Source organism: Gopherus flavomarginatus, chromosome 1, assembly GCF_025201925.1.
Source record: "Gopherus flavomarginatus isolate rGopFla2 chromosome 1, rGopFla2.mat.asm, whole genome shotgun sequence".
Taxonomy (NCBI): Eukaryota; Metazoa; Chordata; order Testudines; family Testudinidae; genus Gopherus; species Gopherus flavomarginatus.
The window spans coordinates 330,455,261-330,481,736 of record NC_066617.1 but is presented as its reverse complement, the minus strand read 5'-3'; the positions used below and the strand labels follow the sequence as shown (position 1 = coordinate 330,481,736).

The 26,476-nt window shown below is 40.5% G+C and overlaps 1 protein-coding gene across 5 annotated transcripts in view; it reads left to right on the top strand.

The window, feature by feature from the left end:
* Positions 1-26,476, top strand: part of SGCG (sarcoglycan gamma) — a 186,140-nt gene that overhangs the window by 29,757 nt on the left and 129,907 nt on the right. Inside the window, exon 1 of one of the 5 annotated variants that reach the window (XM_050937307.1) lies at positions 158-262. The exons of 2 other annotated variants lie outside the window; for them this stretch is intronic. Coding sequence is in view for 1 of the 3 variants with exons in the window: in XM_050937305.1 (XP_050793262.1) it covers positions 11,578-11,610 (33 nt within the window). In the remaining 2 variants the exon portion in view is untranslated. Of the gene's footprint in view, positions 1-157; positions 263-1,312; positions 1,391-11,555; positions 11,611-26,476 lie in introns of those variants that run through there. 2 more of the 5 variants (XM_050937308.1, XM_050937305.1) reach the window with 2 other exon arrangements.

Below are 26,476 nucleotides of genomic sequence, written 5' to 3'. Positions count from 1 at the left end.
AGTGTGTGGAGTCAGTGCCTAAACAATTTTAACTGTCATGTCTATGTCACAGATTAAAATTAGCTGTGTCTGTGTTGCCAGCGAAAGGAGATGGAATGTAAGACATGGCCAAACATGGGAACGAATTTTATTTCAGTGATATTTATCCAGGCCTAAAATATCTTCCACTCCAGTTCTGAAAGTGGTAGAAAAGTTACGTTACATCTTGGGAGGAGACTGATTATAGTTAATTCAGCAGTCTGTGTTGTCTCAGATCTTGAAGGTAAGTTATGAAAAGTGCTTTTGCTTTGTTTTGATATAGATATTGTAATAAAAAGAGAGTTTTTTGTACTGACAGTTTTTGGATCTGTTCAGATTATCTTCCATCTATTTGTATGACATTCTCAGCTGTTGCTGTCCTAATTTAAGATCATATTTCTATGTGTTTACTTTAGGAGCCAAAGTTAAAGTGTTGATTTTTAATATATAATTATAAAAATATTGAAACATTTAAATTTGTGGACTACAATAGGATTGTTTGTGGAAATAGTTAAATTCAGTAGCGTATTGCATTGTATATGCTTTTGTTTATGTAATACTAAAGAAGATAATTTTGTAACACTTTTTGAGTTTATATAATGTAATCTCAGCTGTGAGAGAGCCTGTAGTATATAGAGTGAATTCATTCTTTGTACATCTAGCACAGACTCAGGGCTTAATCCAGTCCAGAATGGGGTCTTTACTCCCATTTTTCCCTCTCTCTCTCCCTACTACATAGGGTGTGGAGATCAAAGGGAGGGAGTCAGAAGGAGCTGCCATGAACAACTTCTGATCACATGAGGGAGAAATCAGGGATAGTTCTTGGACACCACCACCACAACCATCTTGAATTAAATAGCAACCAGTGACCTACATTAGAAGTAAAAGGCTCTAAATCAGTGTCACCAATCGGTAGATCGCGATCAATTGGTCGATTGTGGAGCCTCTGACAGTCAATCTCGGTCACAGAGTACAGTTGCCAACCCTCCTGCAGCCAAACTGGGAAATAGGCCGCTAAGAGTCTGGTGGTGCAGCAGGGCTAAGGCAGGCTCCCTGCCTGCCCTGGCCCCGTGCCGCTCCCAGATGTGTCCTGCATGTCCGGCTGCGGCTCCTGGGGGGAGGAAGGGGCAAGGGGTCTCAGCACGCTGCCCTCACCCTCAGGCACCACCCCCACCGCCCCTATTGGCCGGGATTGGGGAACCATGGCCAATGGGAGCTGCGGGGGTGGTGTCTGTGGACGGGGGCAGCGTGCGGAGCCACCTGCTCATCCCGCACCAGGAGCCACTGCTGAACATGCCAGCCACTTCTGGGAGCAGCACAGGGCCAGGGCAAGCTGGGAGTCTGCTTTAGCCCTGCTGCACTGCCACCTGAGGTAAGTGGCACTCAGCTGGAGCCCGCACCTCACCCCCCTCCTGCACTCCAACCCCCTGCCCTAGTTCTGAACCCCCTCTTGTACCCCAGCCCACTACCCCAGCCTTGAGCTCCCCTGCACTCAAACTCCCTCTCAGAGCCTGCAATCTGCACCCCAACCCCCAGCCCCAGCCCTGAGCCCTCTCATGCGTCCCAGCCTGCTGCCCCAGCCCGTACTCCATCCTGCATCCCAACTCCCTACCCCAGGTTCACCCTGGAGCCTCTCCCACACTCCCAACCCCTTGGCCCCATCCCAGATCCCACGTCCCCTCCCACACCCCAACCCCCTGTCCCAGCCTGGTGAAAGTGAGTGAGGATGGGGGAGAACAAGTGACGGAGGGAGGTTGGATGGAGTGAGTGGGGTGGGGCCTCAGAGAAGGGGCAGAGCAGGGGAATAGCCTTGGGGAAGGGGCAGAGCAGGGGGCAGGGCAAGGGTATTTGGGTTTGTGTGATTACTGTTATTTCTACATTTTCTTTCAGGTAGATCCTGGGTTGCACTTACATTCAAAAAGTGATCTTGTGTTTAAAAAGGTTGGAGACCACTGCTCCAAATTTTGTAATTACTTAAATCTGGTATTAATGAGTGCCATTTTAATAAAAGTGTTAAAAGACAAGTAGATTTGTGATAAATATGTGATTTTGGCCACCGTTGACTTCTTCAAACTCTTAAAAATCTCTTTTGCAAAGAATTCAGTAATTCTACAAATAAATATGAGTAATATTTCACAGAAGAAAGTTGGATGGGGGAAAGTAGATTATATTGTGCAGTTTACTTCTCAAAATACTCTGCTGTCCCCACCAGTGCCTCCTGTCAGCCACTGCTTTCCCCTCCCCATTTGCTTCTCCCTGACCTCTGACAGTTATAACCCAACATCCACATCCCATCTCCCATTTCTCATCCTTCTGTGTTTTAAGTCAGGCTGTTTCCTCCTCCTTGTGGCTGCTTGGGCACCAGCAAGGGATCACTGAGAGCACAGGAGAGACAGTCTCCCTGCTCTCACTTCTGGGGTCCAGCACTGATCAGGGCAGAGCATCGATTGCATGGAAAATCTTGCTCAGCCCTCTACATCACCACCTGGGAGTACGTTCAGTCACTCTGTGGGGATGGCACACATGTAGTTTGGTCAGTATGTAGAAGCTGTTGGGGCTGAATCATGTTTAGTGCAGATGAAATCTTTAGACAACTTAGCAGCAAAACTCTGACAAATCTCTATTGAGCATTTGCAGACAGACTTTTTCAAAGGCTCGTGAATTGGTGATAGACAGCTTTAAATAGGAGCAGCAAAAGGCACATCCCTGGCAAAGCAGCAACTGCCAAATTTCAAGTCTCTGCTCCAGAACAAGGAGGCATTAGAGCTTCTTAAAAATATTCTTATAGCTAATTTAGCATGGGTAAAACAATTTTTTTCCTTATCTTCTTTCTTAAAAATGGCTCAAACTTTTTTTGCTGAAACTTTCCAAGACAAGTCAGTATGAGGCAGAAACTTGGTATGGAAAATTTCAGCCCAAATGGTTACAGTTTGACAAAGTTATAAACAACCGAAAACAGGATCTTGAGACATGTCAAACAACCTTAACTACAGGCATTACTACCTGTGCTATCTATAATATGTACAAAATATATTATACTACTTCTGACAGTATATTAGGAGACCGCATTTACATTTCCGTCATTGGGCATAAAAGGAATTCTTTGTCCTTTTGTTTTCCTTACTGGTTTTCTTCTTGTTTGGATTGTTGATTATATCTGAAGTAAAGAATATATTGGGGAAACATAAATAATATTTAATAACAAAATTTGTGGCTTCCATGTATTAATAGTGCATCAGAAAGAAAATGACTTAAATGTTTGATTTATTTAATCAAGATTATACAAGTGTAACTCATCTGATCAAGAACTTACACATGTATTCCTGCTGAAGTGCTTGCCCATGGGACTGTAGGTTGTTCAATCTAGACCCATAATTTTTAAACAATATATTATTTGTGTTTAGTTGAATGTGTGTTGATTGCTCTAGCAGAATGCTTGTCCACTTCAATAATTATTAGAATCAATATTGTATTTCCTGCCTTTCATATCTGTGCAGTCATTACAGCAGGATTCTTGACGTGTATGATACAATAGCCTATTTGGTTAACTATTACAGAAAGTAATTCAGATTGGCTTGAATCTGAGCACTGTGGAATGAAAAATGACAGAAAACTCAAACAAAGAGTACTAATTAAATGCAATCCAGCTGAGAGGACATTTATATTTGGATACTGCAGGAATTAGTCATTCTTATTTAACATTTTCATTAAAGAACTGGAAGTGAAGGTAAACTACAGGTTATCTGTGAATTTCAGTGATGGAAGGTGTTGTGAATATCAGTGATTACAGAGAAATAATAGAAATGGGCCTACAAAGGTTAGAAATGTGGGCAGAAATTAAAATGGTATTAAGCAAGGAAAAATGGAAACAATACAAGTAGAGGAAGATATCTAAAACACATATCACTAATGGGAAAGTAACACATAGAATGTACTAATATCAAAAGATACAAAATTCATATAGGAGAGCAGATTTGATCTGAGCTTGTAGTCTGGGATAGTAGAAAGAAAAACCAATGTAACATCTAGCTGTATGCAGAGAGGCATCATGTTGCACAATAGGGAGGTGATAAGCACTTCTTTGTCTACACTGCGTCTGGGAGTGAGCCTCCCAGCCCAGGCCCACAGACTTGTGTTAGCTGAGCTTGTGCTAGTGTACTGAAAATGGCTGTGTAGACATTTCGTTGATGTTGTGGCTAAGGCTGGAGCTAAGGCTGTCAAGCACTAGTACAAGCCCTGCTAATGCGAGTCTGTGGATCTGGACTGGGAGACTCTCTTCCAGATTCAGTGTAGATTTACTGTATAAGTTTCTATGAGAATGAATCTAGAATATTCTACATTATGTTTTGACCACCTCAATATCACATACATTTAAGAAATGGAGGGTAATACTAAAAGAGCAACAAAATTATCCAGGGTTTTGAAGGATTTATTTATGAGGAAAAATTAAGAGGTAAGTATGATAGTATATCCTTGTTCTTCAAGTATGTACCAATATGGATGCCACTGCAGGTGCCCATGTTCCTTATTATGTGTAAGATCAGATTCTTTTGAATATCAGTGTCCTTTTGGGCCACACATGCACCTAGTGCCACCTCGTGCTTCCATGGAACAGGCATAAAAGACAGACTGGCCACGATACTCCTTTAGTTCCTTCTTACTCCAGAAGATGGAACCCAGCAAGTGTCCATGTCTTTACTTCATAGAGCTTCAAACTTGTTCTTTTCCACTAAATTAGTGAAGAAATATGGCCTTCATCCTTCCATATTTTCTTCAATTTTGATATATATATATATATCAATGAACTTTATCATAAAAGCTTATTACAAAAAGAAGTGATTTCATTGCTTCATTTGCAAGCCATTGAGGAGGTTCCAGGGAAGAGACTTCTACTCCTTAAATTTCCTTATCCCAGAGAAGAAAAGGGGGTGTTCACTCTATCCTGGACCAGAGGCAACGGAACAAATACGTATGCCACCTCAGATTCAGGATGGAAATGCTTGCCTCCATCATTCCACTTCAGCAGGTTCAAAACTTGTTCGTGGTTCTCAACTTGCAAGACACACATTTCTACGCAATCATCCACTCAGCTCACAGAAAGGACCTGAGATTCATAGTAAGACTAAATCATTTCCAGTACAAGATGCTGCTATTTGGATTTTACACAGCACTGAGAATCTTCACAAAATGACTAGTGGTGGTTCAACTCCCAAACTGCCCAGACCTGATTTCATAACACCACAGTTAGGTACGCCAGACCCAAAGTCCCTACATCTAGCAGCCTCAATGTTGGCTGGTAAAGTACCACAGACAGATATTACTCTAAATAAGTCCAGCAGATCCTGATACAGAAAGGCTTGTTTGTTAAAATGGAAAAGGTTCTTGATATGGGCAGTTGAATATGACCTGGACCAGATGCAAGCTTCAGTCCCATAGCTCCTTAACTACTTGCTGCATCTGAAACATTCCAGCCTTTTGTTCAGCTACATTACGGTTCACCTTGCATTGATTTTGGTGTGCCAGCTGCCTGTCCAGTCATGCTTAGTCTTGGGGGGGAAGGATAGCTCAGTGGTTTGTGCATTAGCCTACTAAACCCAGGGTTGTGAGTTTAATCCTTGAGGGGACCATTTAGGGATCTGGGGCAAAAATCTATCTGGGGATTGGCCCTGCTTCAAGCAGGGGGTTGGACAAGATGATCTACTGAGGTCCCTTCCAACCCTGATATTCTATGATTCTCCCATCCAGTGGGTATTTAAGTTCCTCAAAGATTTGTTATACACTCAGCCACCGGTGAGAGAACCTGCTCTTGCCAGGGACCTCAACATTGTGCTGTAGAGACTAATAGAGCCTCCCTTTGAGCCCCTTTCAGAATGTTCCTTGCATCATCTCATTCTGAAGATAATTTTCCTAGTTGCTATCATTCAGCCAGGAGAGAGAGGCTGAGCATGAAGCACTCATGGCTGGCCCTCCCACATGCCATTTCATAAACACAACATGATGGGGCAGACATCTCACTTCAAATTCATCCCCAGGGTGGTCTTAGAAATTCTGTCTTAATCAATCAATTTTCCTGTCATCTTCCCAAAGCTCCAGGCTAATTTATGAGAGAAGATACATACACTGGACATTTCCACTATGCTAGTTTACTACACTGACAGGACCAAGCTATTCAGACTGTCTTATAAGGCCAGGCTATCATAGTGGATTTCCAAATGGGTAACACAACGCATCTCAAGCAAAGTTCCAAACATCAATGCTCATTCCACCAGAACTCAAGCAACATCTTCTCCCGGATTCTGGAACTTGCCAATTTCTGAGACACGCAAGGTGATGTGGAATAACCCACTGACTTTTGTCAAACATTATTTGTTGAACTTAGCTGCCAGGGGAGATGCCAAGTTTGAGAGAGCAGTACTACAATCTTTGTTCAGCTAATGCAGCTGATACTTCTCATCTCATCATCCAGAAGGGGTACTGCTTACAGTTACCTACACTCTAACACATGTTCAAAGAGGAAAGAATGGTTAATTACCCTAAAGTAACTGTGGTTCTTCAAGATGTTACGCATGTAGATCCTGCTGCAGCTTGCCCTCCATCCCTGCTTTTAGAATCCTCAGCTAACATGTGCTTCCAGTTGTGAGGGAAATGAGAGAGGGTTGTGGCCGCTTTGCCCTTTGTGCCCTTATGTGTAAGAACGAGGAGACATAAGATGCATGCACAGACCCAACAGGCACAGCTATGCAAAAGAATCTGATCTTGCATTCATAAGGTGCATCAGCACCTACAGTGGAATCCATACTGACAACAGCATCTCAAAGAACAACCGTTACTGTTGTAGTAATTGTAGTAATTGTTCTATTAGTTATGGCTAAGAAGAGGCATGATACAAATATATTATAATTTAACATTGTACAAGGAGGGAATAACTAAGAATAATGGAATGAAAAGGAAAATTTAGGTTATATATTTAGAAATATATATATTTACCACAGCAAAAAAATTAGGTAATTTATTGTAAGAAATCTGGCAGTGACATACCCTGCAAATATTAGAGATGATAAGTCTTTAATATTTCTAATTTCTATGACTAAACTTATAGTAAGTAAAACTGACTGATCAACCAGTTTTTAAACACAGCAGGTGCAATGGTTTACCAGTAATATAATCTTTCATACCTAAATAGCCCTTTATATCCATTCACTGTCAGCAATTGTTTTGAACCTGACTGCAATGCCATATGCTGGTAGGCTTGGGACAAGTCTTGTTTCATAAACTTCAGTCCCTCTTCGAGTTTTGCAAATAAATCTTATATTTTAGGAATTGAATATTGGTCCACTTCCAACCAGGAGTTTATGACTTTATAGTCCCCATAAATTCTTATGCTGCCATTGCCCTTTGGGATACATACAATTGATGCAGCCCATCCCTAGAACTCCAAAGGTAAAATTGTGCCTTGCTTTTGTAGCTCAACCAGATGCTTTTCCACAGGCTGTTGCAGAATGGCATGCCAACTGTTGGCAGCTGTTATCAAGCGGCGTGCCCCAAAGGTCGGTCCTGGGGCCGGTTTTGTTCAATATCTTCATTAATGATCTGGAGGAAGACGTGGACTGCACCCTCAGCAAGTTTGCAGGTGACACTAAACTGGGAGGAGTGGTAGATACGCTGGAGGATAAGGATAGCATACAGAAGGACCTAGACTAATTAGAGGATTAGGTCAAAAGGAATCTTGTGAAGTTCAACAAGGACAAGTGCAGAGTCCTATGCACTGCTACAGACTAGGGACTGAATGGCTAGGCAGCAGTTCTGCAGAAAAGGACCTAAGGGTTGGAGTGTATTAGTGGATATGAGCCGATAGTGTGCCCTTGTTGCCAAGAAGGCTAATGGCATTTTAGGCTATAAAATTAGGGGCATTGCCAGCAGATCAAGGGATGTGATCATTCCCCTCTACTCAACATTGGTGAGGCCTCATCTGGAGTACTGTGTCCAGTTTTGGGCCCCATACTACAAGAAGGATGTGGAAAAATTGGAAAGAATCCAGCAGAGGGCAACAAAAATGATTAGAGACCTGTAGCACATGATTTATGAGGAGAGGCTGAGGGAAGTGGATTGTTTAGTCTGCAGAAGAGAAGAATGAAGGGGGATTTAATAGCTGCTTTCAACTACCTGAAAGGAGGTTCCAAAGAGGATGGATCTAGACTGTTCTCAGTAGTACCAGATGACAGAACAAGTAATGGTCTCAAGTTGCAGTGGGAGAGGTTTAGGTTGGATATTAGGAAAAACCTTTTCACTAGAAGGATGGTGAAGCACTGGAATGGGTTACCTAGAGAGGTGGTGGAATCTCCTTCCTTAGAGATTTTTAAGGTTAGGCTTGACAGAGCCCTGGCTGGGACGATTTAGTTGGGGATTGGTCCTGCTTTGAGCAAGGGGTTGGACTAGATGACCTCCTGAGGTTCCTTCCAACCCTGATATTCTATGATTCTATGATTCTAATGTATGGCACAGACCTAGTCTTCAGGAATTTCGTAATAACCTTATCGGAAACAACGAGCCTTGGTGTTATTCTTTTTACCAAACCCATATCTATAGTAAATAGAGCTTTTTGTTTTAATTTCAGCTCTCCCACTCCCCATATGGTATGTGGTGTACCACGCACCAGTCCAATTTAAGCTTGCATAGCCAGTTTTTGCCCATCAGCAGGGTGTCCATTTCCTTCAGTTGCAATTAACTGTAATAGTGAACAGATATCTTCCCAAGTTGTTCATCTGGCGCAGCCAACTACCTGAGTCCTCAGCCCCAGGGCTGCCGGTCTGGCAAGCAGGAAAGCTGCGTGTTTGGGTTTGGGATTTTTAATTATCATTTTAATTTTTTAATATTTTTGTTTTATATTTTTTATTGTTATATTATACCAAATTACAGTTGGAAACTACCTATTACAAAAACAGTTATAAATTGGAATAACACCAATTAAAATACCAATTTCAAAATCAATTGCCAATGTATAGAGTCTAAAAATTTAAAATTTAAATAATATAAAAATGTATAAAATAATGCAAAATAATATGTAATTAAAATATGTAATATTTGAAATATTTCAGAAATTATGGTTTATAATATCAAAGTTGAAATGTTTCAAGTATTACATCATTTCATAATGACATGACAACTTATGACATGATATAGTCAAAATATTTTGACTCATTCTATAATATTATTAAAGAGTAATTATCAGTGGTTCACTGTCAAACAGGGAGCATGTATCTAGTGCGGTTTCACAGGAGTTTGTCATGGGTCTAGTACTACTCAATATTTTAATAAATGACTTGGATAATGGAGTGGAAAGTGTGTTTATAGAATTTCTGAATGACACCAAGCTGAGAGGGATTGCAAGCACTTTGGAGAACAGGATTAGAATTCAAAAGAACCTTGATAAATTGGAGAATTGGTTGGAAATCAACAAGATGAAATTCAGTAAAGACAAGTGCAAAATACTACATTTAGGAAGGAAAAATCAAGTGCACAAAAACAAAATGAGGGTAATAATTGGCTAGCCTTCAATGCCTGCAGCAAAGGATACAACCCTGAGAGAACCAGAACTAGGACCATCTTCAGTGCTAAAAGAACACTGGTATAGACCACTGTACCATATACTTCAGTGGTACTCCTAGAAGAGGTCTGTTTCTCCTCACTTCTTCCCATCTTAGAGCAAAGAGCCCTCTCTTTTGAGGTCAGTCAACAGCACCATGGAAAGACCCTATGAGCTTTCCCTAAAGGACTCAGTATCTATTGTCTCATTGAGAACGGCACTGGACTGGCCAGTACTAAACAAGTTAGACTTATTCCTATGGTGTAACACCCTGGCTCGATTGGGATACTAGGGTCCACCGTTTCATGAATCAAGATGCCAATGTCCACTGCACTCATGAAAGAAAAAGAGGTAATTCTCCCCATCTGTGTTTTTGAACAGACGACCTACGCCAGAGTACCAGGAAAAAACAAAGGTAGAGCCACAACATTGCCTTGTATCATCACCAGAGGACCTCTCATGTTCCTCACCCGATGAAGTAATATCTTTGGAACCAGTAATAGTACCAAATGATTAAGTCATTCTAGGAGCTCCTTGTGAGGATTGCCGAAATTCTGGCAATAGAGATATTGGTCACATTGGAGAAATCTCCAAAGTGTTTGACACCTTGCCAGCTTCTGTTCCAAGCAGCATCACTCTTCCCATAAATGAGGGATTTCTTGAACTGGCTAAGGCCTTGTCACAGATGCTGGCCGCAATAACATTGTGACCCTAAGAGCATCTCAAGGCCAAAGGGCAAGGGGCTCCCTGGTATCTAGTAGTGAATTTCAGATGGCTTGACCAGTGTATTCATTGGTGTCATGATCTGTATCTAAAAGGTGTTATGCAATATATCATTGGAAAACTAATGACACACTAGTGATTAATATAATTGTGGAATGTGTGTATTAATATTATATGTTGAGTTATCTACATTCTCTGATATTATGTTTTAAAGTCTGTATTTGAACGAAGTAGAGAGCAAGTCTGCCCAAGTCTTCAGTACAAATGAAACAGGGTTAAGCAGTGGCAATGAGATTGCAATTTACGTATGCGGTAAACAAAAATATCAAAGCTCACAAGATATTTGGGGAGTTACATAGTCCTTTGTGATCTGGACAAGCTATTTGCTTGTCTAACCAGCTTGGTCCTTATGAAAAAGTAACAAAGGCATATTTACAAGCAAGGTAAACAAAGCCATCATGAAAGCAAGTGGGGAAGGATGACCTCATAACAGTTTTGCTAGGTGATGGAGACAGCACTGCCGAGAAGCCTACCTGCCTATTGAATCAGTGTCAATGACTTTTGAGAAAGAGAGTTTTCAAAGATTTACTGGACTATAAAGGGAGGGGCAGAGAACTCCTAATTTATTCATCACTTGAGGTACTACATAGATCGTAGAAAGATAGGTTCTTCAACCAAGGGGGCTGAAGTCTCTAGAAATTAATTTTAGGTGAGAAATCTGCTTAGACAAAGATTGTAACTGGCTGAAATTAAGTTTTAGTCTGAGAATACCCCTTTTTTGTTTGTAACCCTTTCTAATGTTTATTCCTTGTACTTGGTGTCACTTAACCTATTAATATTGTTTAATAAATGTGTTTTACTTTTTACAATAAACCAAATCAGTGCTTTGATTAAAAGAGTGTTTAACTCCAGTAAAGGAATCTGCAAGCTTATTAACTTCTGTATGTGTACTAGGAGAGGGCTGAGCGCTGCCGGGCAGAGAATTTGGGAGAAATTTGGAGGAGAGGATTGGGCCCTACATAAGGTAATTGAGTGATTGAAGCTAGAGTGAGGCTTTTGGAATTGTAGGCAGGCAGCTAGGATCAGAGTGCTGAACTGCAGCTGCAAAGCACAAAGACACTCAAGGGACTGCATGCTTGCTTGTCTGTTGACTGTTGGTGTCTGGGCTGTGAGCCACAGCAGCAAAACATTTACAGCACCCATGGTTACAGGACAGATTGTGATACAACCCCTTACTGGTCTGGATTGCACAGATGCCGGCCACTATAACATCCACTGCAAAACAGGTAGGAAAGCAGTACTGGGTCACTCCAATGGGGATTCAGTACTTCGGTATTTACCCTAACCCCAAGATCCTTAGTAATGTTAGCAGTACAAGAAAAATCTAAGTTGAGTCAGAGTACCCCTAAGGACAAGAATCCCAAAAAACTTGACCTGTTTTGCAGAAAATTGTTGTCAGGAATAAGGCCCTGTAGGTGTGCCTGCTTAGTCTCCTGACTACCTAACAAGAACACTAGGCTGTGTGACAGACCACCATGCCTGATTGGCTGAGAAATCTAGTGGGCTAATTCTTAAGCCTAGTAGCAACAGTATGTTGCTGGCTGCTCAAATGCACATCTCCTTAGATTCTCGGCTTCCCCGTGTTTGCCTCACTCCAAGCTCCTGCCTTGCTTCAGCCCTGCTCCAGACTAGACCCTGCCCTGCACCTATTCTTGTTCCAGTCCTATCCCAGCCTCATTTCTGCCTATGAACCAGCCCTGCTCCTGCTTCTCTAACTCCAGTTCTGACCTTCTGCTCTGATTCCTCCCTCTGACTCTGTCTCGACCCTTGATGTGGCAGTCAGACTCTGACTACAGTATTGCTCCTCTGCCCTGGTTCCTCATTCTGACTGTGTCTTGACCCTCAGCTCTGGCGTTTGGAATCTGACTCCAGTTCTGACCATTGGTTCTGATTCCTGACCCTGACTCCTGCTTTGACCACTAGGTCTGACTGCCTATGACCCAGTCTCCTGACAGTTGTACTCTTCCTTTCTGCAAGTGCATGTGGCTAATTGCCAGGCCATACTGGCCAAGCATGACTTTCCAATTTGGAACAAGGTGACATCCTTCCTCTTAAAGCTCCTGTATGACAACATGAAGTTGCACAAAGACAAAATAAAGAAGGCCAACTGGTGTCCAAGACAGCCTTAGAGAGCATTATGAGTCCAGGTATTGGGTATCTTGAGAGAAGTACAAGCCACAATTGAGGATTTGCCTTTTGAAAGTGCAGAACTATTTAGAGTGTATTCAGACAATGTTCTCTGCTTGTTAAATGACTCAGAAGCCCCCCTGTGCTCTCTGTGGATTTACAGCTCAGCCTCATAGTGCAAGCTGTATCATCCTCAACCCTAGTTAAGACAACAGACGCCATCTTACCATCCCAGGCAACCTGAGTACTACCCCAAGAAAAGAGTGAGGTATATCAAAGGGTGACAGTCTTCTTCCACCTTGGCAATGTACCCCCCTCCTATAACACATCAGCACATTTGACTGGAATGTGTGGAGCCAAATAAGATCCTGTTCAGAAGCCACCTCTCCCCACTGGGTGTGGTCTGTTGTGATGTCAGACAGATGCATGCTAGAGATCACCGCTTATGGTTATCCACATCCAGTTACCCACCTTCTCTGTCTCTCTTCAGAGACACTTCTCAGGAGAGCCTGTTACAAATAGAAGTGTCCTCATTGCTTTACCTAGGAGCCATAGATCAGGTTCCATCAGTTTTCAGGTGAAAAGGCTTCTTCTTCTTCGAGCATATCCTCATTCTGAGGAAGAAAGTGGGTCTTTGTCTTGCCCTAGACCTGAGAAGACTCAACAAATACATATTCCATCTCAGGTTCAGAATGGTAATGCTTGCCTCCGTCATTCTCTCTCTCCAAGCTCTCAACTTTGAGGATATGTAGTTCCATATGGCAATCCATCCAGCCCACAGAAATTACAGTGAACTCAACCATTCTCAATGCAAGATACTGCACTTCAGACTTTCCCTAGCATTGTGAGAGTATTCACAAATTCCTTCTAGTAGTGGCAGCACATTTAAGGAGACAGCCTTTCAATATGTCCTTTTTCTATTCTCCCAACTGGGACTTCCAGAGAACGGACAAGAAATCATCCCTCATACCATCACAGATGATTTAGGTTATCAGAGTTATGACTGACACCTGATTGACAAGAGCTTACCTCCCAGAGGACAGACTCCACTCTCTCCAGTTAATGGCGAATTGCCTGAAGTAAAATCCAATTACTATGATGCATACTTGTCTGAGACTCTTAGGCCACATACTGGTGTGTATGATGCTGCTTGCCAGATTTCAGCTATGGCTGAGGTTCACATATTACCTATCCAGACATCACATGAACAAAAGAGGCACAACCCTGCTTCAAGTCTTGCAAGAGCTTGCTTAGTATGTTCACCAAGTGAAGGTATGAAAAGGCATGCCATTCTCTAACCCCTACCTGATTATGACACTTTTCACATATGCTTCAGGGACAGATTGGGGTTCTCAGCTGAACCACACGCAGATGTGAGGAACTTGTTCTCAGACCTAAAACTAAAATATGAACATCCTGAAATGGAGGACCGTCATGCTAGCCTGTATAGCATTCTTGCCTTGTCTGCAGAACCCACAGTGCAAGTCCTGACAGGAAACACATTTGCAATGCTCTATGTAAACAAGGAGATGCTGGATCATCCCTTCTCTGCCAGGAAGCCATCAGACTCTGATTGTAGTGCGACCTACACAGGATAACATCATTGGCTGTACACTTCCCAGGGTCAGCAGTGACCTAGTAGACTACTTGAGCAGCCATGAGTTAACCAGCCATGAATAGTTGCTACAGAAGTCCATCACAGAGCAGATATTCAGTCAATGGGGACTGTTGTATTTAATTTAGTCCCTTTGCTCTAGGCAGGACTAAGTATTATCTAGACCATCCCTAACAGGTGTTTATCTAACCTGCTCTTAAAAACCTCCAATGGTGGAGATTCCACAACCTCCCTAGACAATTTACTCCAGTGCTTAGCTACCCTGACAGTTAGGAAGTTTTTCCTAAAGTCCAACCTAACCTCCCTTGCTGCAATTTAAGCCCATTACTCATTGTCTTGTCAGATGGCTAGCATACCTCTCCCTGCACCAGGGCACAGGCTATATACCACCTACTTCAGGAACTTTTCCATCTCTGAAATCTGCTAGGCTACAGTGTGGAGCAACCTACTGACTTTTATTACACATTATGTCCTTCACCTGGCAGCCAGGTAAAATGCCAGGTTCAGGAGAGCAGTACTACCGTCCCTCATACTCTTCATTTTGCCATCTAGAAAAGGTACTGTTTGCCAGTCACCTACAGGAGAATCCACATTGAAACATACTCCAAGAAGAGAGAACAGTTATTTTTCTTACAGTAACTGTGGTCCATCTCGGCTTTTTGGAATCCTCAGCAAAATAAGCTTTTAATTTCAAGCACTGAGGGAAGGAGGGAATACTCTGCCCTTTATGCTCTTATATGGGAGCACGAAGAGGCACAGGGCACCTGCAGCATCTGCCAAGGCCATGCTATTTTAAAAAACAAATCTCTGCTCTCATGTGCATTAGGCTCACCTGCAGTGGAATCCACAGTGGCAATAACATGTTGAAGAACCACAATTATTGTAAGGTAAGTAACCAAGGTACATAGATATACATACAGGAATGTGCATGCACACATGCATATGCAGTTTACATTCTTAACACAAAATTACCTACATTTCAAATATAAATAAAATAAATTAACTGATATTTTTGTTAAAAAACCAATCAAAGCCAAAAAGATCACCACAAGACAATTAAAAAAAAAAGTCCATATACTGTAAATAAATACAATTTCAGTCAAAGAACATACGATTGATCAAGGATACTTTTAGTATAATCTGAAATGGAATTTCATTATTTAAGAAAAAAATAGCTTTTTTCACATCTTGTCTCAAGCACAAATATGATTCACTTTTGGGTGGGATTTTCACAAATATTCTGTATTAGCCTAACTCATTCCCATTGGCTTCAATGGAAGAAGAGTTAGGCCAGCACTGAGCATTTGAAAAACACATAATTAAGTTATGTGTTTAAAGTGCATTAACCAGGACAAGCAGGCAAAAGATTGACACGCATGGGATGGGCTTAAATGGCAGGTTACAACTTTGTTAATTATTCCTTGGGGAGGGGCATTATGTCCCCCCCCGCCCCCATGTACCAGGCATGTAATTGGTTGCAGTGTGGGTTACAGGACTTTTTCCACAAACCAAACAATAATGCAGGGTAGACTCTCCTTGGTCTATACCACAGATTCAGTTCAGTTGTGAAATTTCTTCCCTGCTTTATAAGGGCAGGGTGTGTGGAGTGACAGAGGCCACAAGACTGGGTGCAGGGAATGTTAGTCCTGAGCAGGGCAGGCTCCAGGCACCAGCGCAGCAAGCAGGTGCCTGGGGTGGCCAACGGAAAGGGGCGGCACGTCTGGCTCTTTGGCGGCAATTCGGCAGCAGGTCCCTCAGTCCCTCTCAGAGGGAAGGGCCTGCTGCCGAATTGCTGCCGAAGAACGAAGCAGTGGTGGTAGAGCTGCCGCTGAAGTGCTGCCAATTGCGGCTTTTTTTTTCCTCTGCTTTGGGCAGCAAAAATGCTGGAGCTGGCCCTGATCCTCAGAGACTTCAAGCTCCTCCCTGCCGTGAGCACAAGGCCCAAATGTACAATCATTGGTCTCAGTTACCTCTAGGAGTTGGCCTTTTTAGCCTTTCTCCGCACTGGACACTGGCTGATAGGTGCAATGAGTCAGTAATCATAAAAGCCTTATAAGAACTCCAAATCCTATTGCTTCTAACCCAGCTATGCTATCAGGAGGCTGAGAGGAAGGTGAAATAGCCCACCAGGCTATATGTCAGTTTGACCCAACAGGAAAAATTCCTTCCTGACCCCTAAAAACAGGTGATCAGTTAAATTTGCAGTATCATAAGCAACACAGCTCCTAACTAAAGAAAGGAAGGGCAAGACAACTAACTGAATATTAGAGACTTTTGCAAAGCTCTGGCTTGGCTCAAATAGGAATGGGTTGCGCTTGAAAGCCAATTGGCAGGCCCCATCCTACTTTACTCACCCAGTGGCTAAGCAGAGAACTGAATGCGAGGGGTTGAGAAAGGCAGCCCCTCTTCCAGCCACTCATGCATTTGGCCTTTCCTCATTCACCTGTTGTCCAGTCGAAGTTCCTTCTCCACTAAAGGCAGTAAGGGGCTATTTCTGTACCTATCAATACATGTTTTAAGGTAGGCAGTGAGGGGCTCCTGCCAAAGGACTTCATAAATTGCACAGAATAGGTGACTTTTACATTAAACCTGCCAAGATGTAAAGATTGTGTTTGTCCCCAAAAACTTCTTGCATTTAAAATGGGGAGTTGGGTGGGTGAGAAGGAAACAGAGAACTGTAAGGTGCTTTTAATGAAATTTACCAAGGATCTCATGGAATAAAAAGCAAAGTGAAACATATATATTCCAAACGTAGAATGTGTTGTAAAAATTGCTACTGCATCATTGGAATTTTTTTCTTTCTGCCCCTTTGTATACATATTATAGCCCATAGGGCTAGCTTACCTTTATTATATTCAGCAGTAATACAAGGAACCTACAAGCCTGTATCCTGTAAGATATTATCTTCAGCAAGTCAGCATAAGGACTTGAGGCCTATGAACTTTGACACAGATAAATGGTCCAATGGTAAACCCTAAGTTTTGGGTAACAGGAAATAGACATGCATCCGATGAAGTGGGTATTCACCCACGAAAGCTCATGCTCCAATACGTCTGTTAGTCTATAAGGTGCCACAGGATTCTCTGCTGCTTTCACAGATCCAGACTAACACGGTTACCTGCTGATAGTGTAAGGGGGAATTTTAAATAATGACATCAGCCAACCACAGAAACATGAGATAACACCAGCTTTTGGAAAGAACATCCAACCACAACAGTACCATGGCAACGAATTGACATATGATAATAAGTTGAGATCATTAATATTCTAGGTGAAGGGCACCTCAGCAATAGTAGGGTGAGGAAATACAAATAAGTAAGAGGTGAGAAACCACTACTGAATATGCATTAGACATAGTGGCATCAGTGTAACACAGGAGTCGGCAACCTCTGGCATGCGGCTCACCAGGGTAAGCACCCTGGCAGGTCTGGCCAGTTTGTTTACCTGCCACATTGGCAGATTCGGTGGACCGCAGCTCCCACTGGCTGTGATTTGCCATCCCAGGCCAATGGGGGCGGTGGGAAGCGCTGCGGGCCAAGGGATGTGCTGGCCGCGGCTTTCCGCGAGTGGGAGCTGTGGTCCTCCAAACCAATGTTGACATGGCAGATAAACAAACTGGCCCGGCCCACCAGGTGCTTACCCTGGCGAGCCGCATGCCAGAGGTTGCCAACTCCTGGTGTAACATATTATAAAAGTTGTATTCCAGCCTGTGGGCTTTGGGAAAGAGAGATATAGCCCTTGAGAGTTGCCAGAATGATGGCCACTAGTGAAGGAGATAGATGATGGTGATGAGGAAGAGAATTGCTAAAATTTCAGGTTGTTCTGCAAGGGATGGTGTGAGTATGGATGTTCAGATGTACTTTCTGTATTATCTTTATCTACCTTACTGAATTGGAGTGTTTGTGGCTTTGCTAAATGTATTTATAAATTATTGTAAATATAGAAGAGTTCCTGTAGTGTGCATTTTGCAACCATGCCCATCGAGGTTCCCAACTATATAGTAATTTTAATAATACTGGGCCTGATCTTGGGACAAGAACCTAACAACCCTCAAAGTGATAACTGGGAATTATTAAGTAATTAATATAATTAATACATAATGTATAGATTAGGCTATGATAATAATGATTTCTTTTATTTCTAGTAGAAATTATTAGAAGTAAATATGCATAAATAATATTAAACTAGAAATGTCAAGCATACTAAGAAGGGACAATGACCTTTTGTTTGTAGAAAACTGTAGTGATGTGTGAGGTTTAAGTACTAAAATTTATTTTTTATCAAGTACATTGGAAACAACAATAATAATAGACCCCAGAGATCAGTAGCATTATGATATGAAAGTTGATATTAGAAATTTGTGGAACTGACATTAGGAGAAGGGAAATGAATGGATAAAACAAAAGTGAATCCTTTTTATATAAAGAATCTACAGTACATTGTAACAATGTATTTATGAGTTGTTTTTCTGCACTGCCCAGTAGTGCTTTGAACCTTGTCTCAAACTGGATTCTTCTTCTTCTTTGTTCGTCTTTACTCCTTAGAATATTAACTAGTAAAAATAAAGAAAATCCTGTTATAGTGAATCCTAATACTAATAGTTAATCAAAATATACTCCCCTTTGAAAAATGGAAGTAAGTGCTGAAATTAGTTTACTGTTGTCTATTTCAAGCTGTGTAACAGCTGGTCCTACTATTATTAACCAGCGGTGTTGATTGACTTCTTTCCCAGTGGGTAGTTAAAGACACAGAAGCACATTGTTAAACATTGGCCTGCTTCTTGGTATCTAGAAATCTGATTTTAATTTATCAATTTTTTTACCTTCTGATTTGAAGCTAAGACAATGTTACTTCCCTAATTTAGTTCACATGGGTTTAAATTTAATAAATAAGATAAATAAATATAATAAATAAGATAAATAAATTCATTATTTTAAAATGAATATCTGTGTAAAATTGCATGGTGTAAGAATATAAAGTTACATGTTGTAGATGTGAAATGTATCTGTCAGACTCAAAATAAATTAATAATTTTTTTATACAGAATTGGCAGCTGACTAAATTTATTGTCCTGTTTTAAATTTCCAGAGGATACACAGGGTTATATAGTTTGCTATTCTATTTTAAATTTTCAGTATTTAATTGAATTTGCAAATTATTTTTAAAAAATCAGTGAGTATTAGCATTACCTATTTAAAGTTTGCCATATTAAAGGGTGATATTAAATTTCCTCTTGTACTTGTTATATATAATGTATTTCTTTTGTTTTGTAAGCAAATGATTCAGCTGTTACTGAATAATACAACTAGCCCATACCTTAGCACACAGTAACTACTTCTGAGAGATTCTAGGACAAACTTGCTGTAAGCCCCCTTGACCCCAGCTTGGTCATTTTCTCTTCTTGAACTGTCAGCTAGTGCTTGGATCACACTGTACAACTAAGATACCTGCAGCTTACAATAATCCAAAGTGAAATCTTTGACCTTCATGTAAAGAAAAGCCTTCCAGCATCTTAGCCTAGAAAGATCAAGTTAAGAAAACACATAGCAATAGTTTTTTTCAAGTAATTTACAATCCTATACTGACCAGCATTAAAATGTATAGATAATTAAATATATTTACTTAAACTTTCACATGTAATATGTCATTCTAAAGCCAAGACAGTTCTCTACTCTGAAATGTTCTATTGTTATGAAGTATAATGACATATACAGGCCCAACAATGTATTTTTTTTATGATATACCATATGCTTACCAAGAGAAACTGGTTTGATACATGATAATGCTGATGAGAATTCATAATTCAAGAAGGTTCATTAGGTCTTACTGTAATTTTTTGATGTTAGTGAATAGCAGAAGGGAGGAGATCTGAGTGACAGAGTATGAAAACTGGAACAAAATGCTATAATATTGGTTGCTATTGGTTGTACTGCACTGTATAATCACAGCCTACCATCATAAAATTAATCTGTTTTGTTTGTAGCACAAGGTGGATATGCAAAGGGGGAATACCACCATTAGGGGATGTTGGAGAAAAACACAGTTCTCACTCTCTGGTTGAGTGCAGCAAAGTCAGATACTTTATTCTCTCAAGCAATTGCATAGAGGGAGAGAGTGCACTAGGACACAGGGTTTCCTCCTCCTAGGCAGGTCTCTCTACAGGTATACAATTACAACAATAATAATTGCTTATTACAAACAATAATAAGCAACACTACACAGACAATAATAAGCAACAGCTGCATTTTGTTTATGCATAGGTCATCCTGATAACTAATTTTTCTCACTTATTTAGACTCTAGTCTACATTCCATATTTATCTACACAAGGTCGCAACAACTTCTCACACAGTTCTTTCCCACTCGCCTCACACAATCCTCGTTTCTACAAATCTCGCGCTATTAGGGTTACAGCTAGTCTGACTCTTGCTAACAGAGACTGTCATGCATTGAAATCCCATTCAAATTCCTGTTAGTTCTTTCTCTACTTCCTCAGGGTGAAAACTTACAGATGCACAATGTCTGAAACATAGTTGAAAAAGATTTGATGGTCCTGATTTAACTCTTTATGCTGCTGTTTAATTTTAGAATGTTATTAAGCAGATCTGAACAGAAAGAATCTGGGTTTCAATAAAAGCATTTTTTTCCCTTGGAGAAATAGATGTTAGTGTTTACAACAACAGAGATGAGATCTTCTTTACAAAGTTTCTTTTGGTGTGTCTCTTCAGAAGCATTGGCTCAATTAGTGATATTTGAAATTAATTAACTCAATTAAAAGTCTGCTTTTTGTGATCTCTCTTATTGTAATAAATTGCAAAAGGAAATGTTAGTGTAATTATGTGAAAATATATTATATCTACTCTTCAATAAGGATGACTTTGTTGGCTGACAGAGCTTTTTAGAAATCTTACAAATTGCAACAAAGGTCATGTGTGTTTTGAATGGAATTATTTTCTGTTTCTTGGATTGTAGTCATTCTTTAATGTACATGAAATGCACAAATATTTTTTGTTTCTTATGATAAAACAAAAGTGAAGTAAATGGTATTTGAATGTAACGAATCATTCAGTTTTAGTGTAACAATTTTGAAAGAAGAATATTTCACAGCCCATATGTTTTTAAAACAAAACAATGTTGAAATCCAGAATGATGATTGCAGCTATTTGTCATAGAAAAGAGAAACTGGATCAAATCAAGACTGGATGCATTTCTAGAAGATACACTTTAATTAGACACAAGTTACTGGACTCCATGCAGGAGTAACTGGGTGAAAGTCTATGGCTTGTGTTACACAAGAAGTCAGACTAGATGATCTAATGGTCCCTTCAGGCCTTAAAATCCATGCAATGTATAGATTCATAGATTTTTGAGGCCAGAAAGACCATTGTGATTGTTTAATCTGACCTCCTTCATAAGAAAGGCTGTAGGACTTCCCTGTATTTATTCCTGCTTCGAGTACAATCACTGTGCATTAATTACAGCATTATTCCAGATCTTGTGTTTTCTTCCTGTTTTAGTTCATTCTGTTTTTCAACTTTTGGATCACTTTGCATGCTGCTTGAACTTCGCATCTCCCTTTATTTGTGTCCTATGCAACCTTTCCTTCTGAAAATGTGGCAGTCTTTGTCCTCTCTCTTCCTTAGGTGGTTCTGTCCCTTTTATTCTGATGTTCCCATCTGCCTCACAACATGGTGAATATGTCTTTCACTGACTTCTGACATCCTTTGCACGGTTTGGATATTAGACTCCTGGAGTAGGGAACACTATTTCAACAGGGCATATGGACTCCTGAGGAACAAAAACAAGCTTCAGGCTATTTTCCTGGCCCTGGAAACCATAATCACTTCTGAACAAGCAATTGTAATCCAGAGCAATAATCAGGCATTTGTTTGTCAACAGATGATGTGTCACCAGAGCCTCTCTTCTTCTGAGAATTCCTCCTGAGATGTTCTGGGTGTGGTTATGGTTTCTGTCCCTGAGGACTTAACTCCAAGGAAAGAGCAATTCCACAACAGACTGTCTCAGTTAGCAGCAATTAACCTCTCATTTTTCAGAGTATAGGAGTTTCTATGATAGCCTTGTCTGCACTACAGACCTATATCGGTATAACTACATCATTAAGGGATGTGAAAAATCCACATCCCTGAGCGAGGAGTTATACCAACCTAACCCTCCCCGAGTAGGCAGCGCTATGTCAACGGGAGAGTTTCTCCCATCGACATAGCTACCGCATCTCAAAAATGTGGATTAACTACACAGACAGTGTACGAGTGTCCCATCCGCGCTGATTTGTCTTTAATCTCAGTGACACTCCCCTGATTTTCATAGAGATAATCACTCTATATCTGATTTATTAGTCCCCATCTTCAGTGGAAGCCTGCACAACACTTTCAAAAGACGAGCCTGCAGAGCTTAAATTCATAATTTTGCTAGACACTAAAAATCATGGACTGAATAGAGACACCGGATCTGTGGCTTATTACAACAATCTATAAACCGCTAAGAATTCTCTTAGCTGCTTCTCCTCCCGCCCTTTCCTCCCTGTGACTGGAGGGAGAGGTGTTAACAGGCTTCTTCACTTGAATGTTCCCTGGAAGTACTTGTTAACCACTTATGCTAAACAATCTGTTCCAGCTTCTATTTAGCTGTGATCCTCTGAGTAAATTTCCCAGACCTGAAGAAGACCTCTGTGTAAGCTCAAAAGTTTGTCTGTCTCGTCAACAGAAGTTGGTCCAATGAAAGATATTACCTCACCAACATTCTTTCTCTAATCCCAAAGTGCTATCCACCAATGCATTTTGTTTGGGGTTGAAGGATCTGGAATACTGCTTTTCCCAATTTACCCAATCCCCAACATATTCAGTAAGACCCACTCATTTTACTGCTTTGCTGGTGTCCTCATTGTGCTTGGTGTGACGACCTAATTAGTCTATTGTGGAACTTACTGGAGATGCCCCTCTATGTTTCAAATTTCCTCTCACAGGAATCAGTTTTATTCACCCATTCAAAATTCCTGACTCTGAGTTGGTCCATTTGCTGCAGTAAAGATTCTCATCTCGTTTTGCCCAACTGTCTAGTCACCAGAAGGAATCTTTCACCTCAGACACTGTACATATTCACATATTTGGAACGCATATATGACATGGCGTACTGAGTGCAATATTAATGTCTTCTCTTGTTTCCTCTGATATGTATTGGCAACAAACGGACTTAGTGTCCTTCATATTCATTTCCTAGTGATTTCAGCTATTGGTAGTTTTCTTGCAGCATAAGGGAAAATGACTCACACCCTCTACCAGTGTATTTCTTAGACACCCTTCTATGATTCTGTTAATGCTCAGTTGGATTTCTCTTTGGTTTGGCCAGTAATAGCAGTTCATCTTTTTTGAAACTCTAGAAGCAATTTCCTTTAAGCTGCTATCCCTCTTTTGGTAGTGACTTCCACTAGAAGAATTGGGGAGCTGAATGCCATACTTGTCTTATTTTCTTTCTCCCCCATGTTCATTTTTTCCTTTGTAGGGTTGCCCTCCATCTCACACTTGAGTTTATCCCTAATGTGAACACTAGATTTCATATCAATATATCTATGGTTTGCCTTAACCTTGAGTGTTTTCAGAAAAGAAGACTGCACTTTCTCTAGGGTAAAACATTCTCCTTATCATGTATTGCCAACATTTTATTAACATGAAGCATGGTTTGTTGGCTTTAAGACTCCAATCAAGAAATTGTATTTTAATGTAATGAGTCCTTTAAAAGAGAAAAGTGCTTCTGAGACAACTCTTGCTTGATGGATCAAGGATTTTGTCTCGCTAACCTATGAACAGGCTAATGATGTAAGATGGCTATATCATAATTCATTGGTCTTTCATCTGTCATACCATTATAGCAATAAGTGAACAGAGAAGACAATCTATAGTTTTCTCCTTTTGCTTTCTCTCTGTGTATTACTTGAAAACCTAGGCCAAGATTTACCAAAGTTACTGGTGAGCTTGAATTTCAGGGAGAGGACTGCGTAACGCTTTCTATAAATCAAGCACCTACAAGGCATCTCAAATTGGGGATGTAAGACTTGAGGTACCCAAAATATATCCAATTTTGAAAATCTTGGTTAGGCTTTAAGACCATGCAGGAACCTAAAGAAATGTTCAAAAAACCAGGTAAAAAGTATTTTGCTGTCTCTTTTGACTCTGAGGCAGGTTTCTGATTAGATGACAAAGATTTTTTTTCCTATCAGAAAGGATATTTTAAATGAGGAAAAATAATTATATATGAAAGATAAAAAGTAAAGTCTTGATATAAGTTTTAAATAGCATTTTTAACAGTACTTATTCACAAATATACAACCATTAAGTACAGTAGATTCTGATGCAGCATTTCAGTTTGCACTGAGAGTGACTACCTTTCCAGCTATTGCAGTAACAGTTATGATGTACTGTGTGGTTAGCTATGATGAACTCGTAGTTATGCAGATTTGCACTGATGGGTATGCAAACACTTCGGTATGGTATATTACTTTCTCAGTGCTTGTTCTCACAAATTGCAGTTCAAGGAGCCCTCCTTTTTAGCTAATGACACTAGTTTACGGTGCAAATTATAATATGCTATGAAATATGCAAATTCCAAGTACATTATTGTGACATATAATTTAGGGACAATAGTATATATTTGATATTGCTTGCTGGGGTTGAAAAGAGGGAAAAAAATCCTTCTAGTCATACAAGTTTGGGTTTTCCCTCCCTACTTGATTTTAACCTGAATGTATCTCTAAATCAGGTCCTGAGATTTCTCTCCTCCCTTTTTACTGGAATCACTGTTTCCCCTGAATCATTCTCCCTCTAGCAGAAAATTACTGTAGCTGCGTTACTTATTTCAGCTTGTTATCTTTACCTAGTGGGTAGATAAGTAGTGTTCTGACAAACTGCTGATATCCTCTCTGAAGTCCAAGCATCTTACCTTGTCATGTGCCTGAGTTCCATCAGACTGGGAAGTCAGAGTCCTAATCTACTTCTGCATACTGGGATTATATAGTGATCCCTACAAGTCAGGCATCTTGCACTCTATAAACACAGTTTTGATGAGGATTATGTTCAGTAAAGATATTCATTTTATACTGTTCGATTTTGTCCCCCACTCGCCTTTGGACCAGATCCTGTGTTCCAATTAGGACTAAATCAAGATTTGCCTCTCTCCTTATGGGTTGCAGAACTAGATTCTTCAAGAAGCAATCATTAATAGTGTCTAGAAATTTCATTTCTGTATCCTGTCCTGACCTGACATGTACCCAGTCAATATGGGGATAGTTGAAATCCCCGTTATGATTGAATTTTCTATTTTTACAACTTCTCTAATCTCCCTGAGAATTTCATAATCACGATCTCCATCTTCATCCTGGTCAGGTGGTTTGTAGTGTATTTCTACTGCTGTACTCTTATTATTCAAGCGTGGAATTTCAAACTGTGGCACAATTTGATTCATTAAAGATTTTTCCTATAATTGACTCTATGCTTTCTTTGACATATAGTGCCACTCCACCACCAGCATGACCTGCTCTTGTCATTCCTATATATTTTGTGCCTTGGTATTACCATGTCCCATTGATTATCATCGTTCAACCACATTTCTGGGATGCCTGTTATATCAATATCCTCAGTTCATACCATACACTCAAATTCACCCATCTTAGTATTTAGACTTATAGCATTTGTATACAAAAACTTGTAACATTTATCAGTACAGTACCCACCGCAGCAGCGGGGCTGTAGGAACTGTCTGCCCCTGCCGAAGAGGCGGGACTTGAGGTGGGATCCAGGGACTGGGTTCATCATAGCCAAAGGTTCATTATTATGAAGAGTGCTATAGCAAGGGTGTACTGTATTTAGTTGCCTGCCTTCATGCGGTCTAATTGAATGGGACTCTTTTTTTTTCATTTGACTGTTTCTCTTCAGCTCCTACCTATACTTTACCAGTTTCTTTATACCAGTTCAAACATTTTCAGGAAGTAAAAAGATTTGTCTGCCAACATTATGAGGTTAGCTTGATTGATAACAACAAATCAATGGCAATATTATTGCATTGCCGTTGTAGCAAAAAAAGGTCGAGTGTGGTCAAACACACAAGTTGTTACACCTTTGCAATGTTTTATGAATTATAGGGTTTTTTAAAATAAGAAAGAAGAGATATAGAAAGGGGATGAATATTATAATTATGCAAGGAAGTTAGGCGTACAATAATACATAAGCTTCTGTTTAACTGTAAACCTAGACTATTTTCTTTGACTCTGGGTTTGGTAGAAAGCTACAGATCACAAAAGACAGATATTCCTAAAGCAGAGCATCAGAACTGTGAACCACT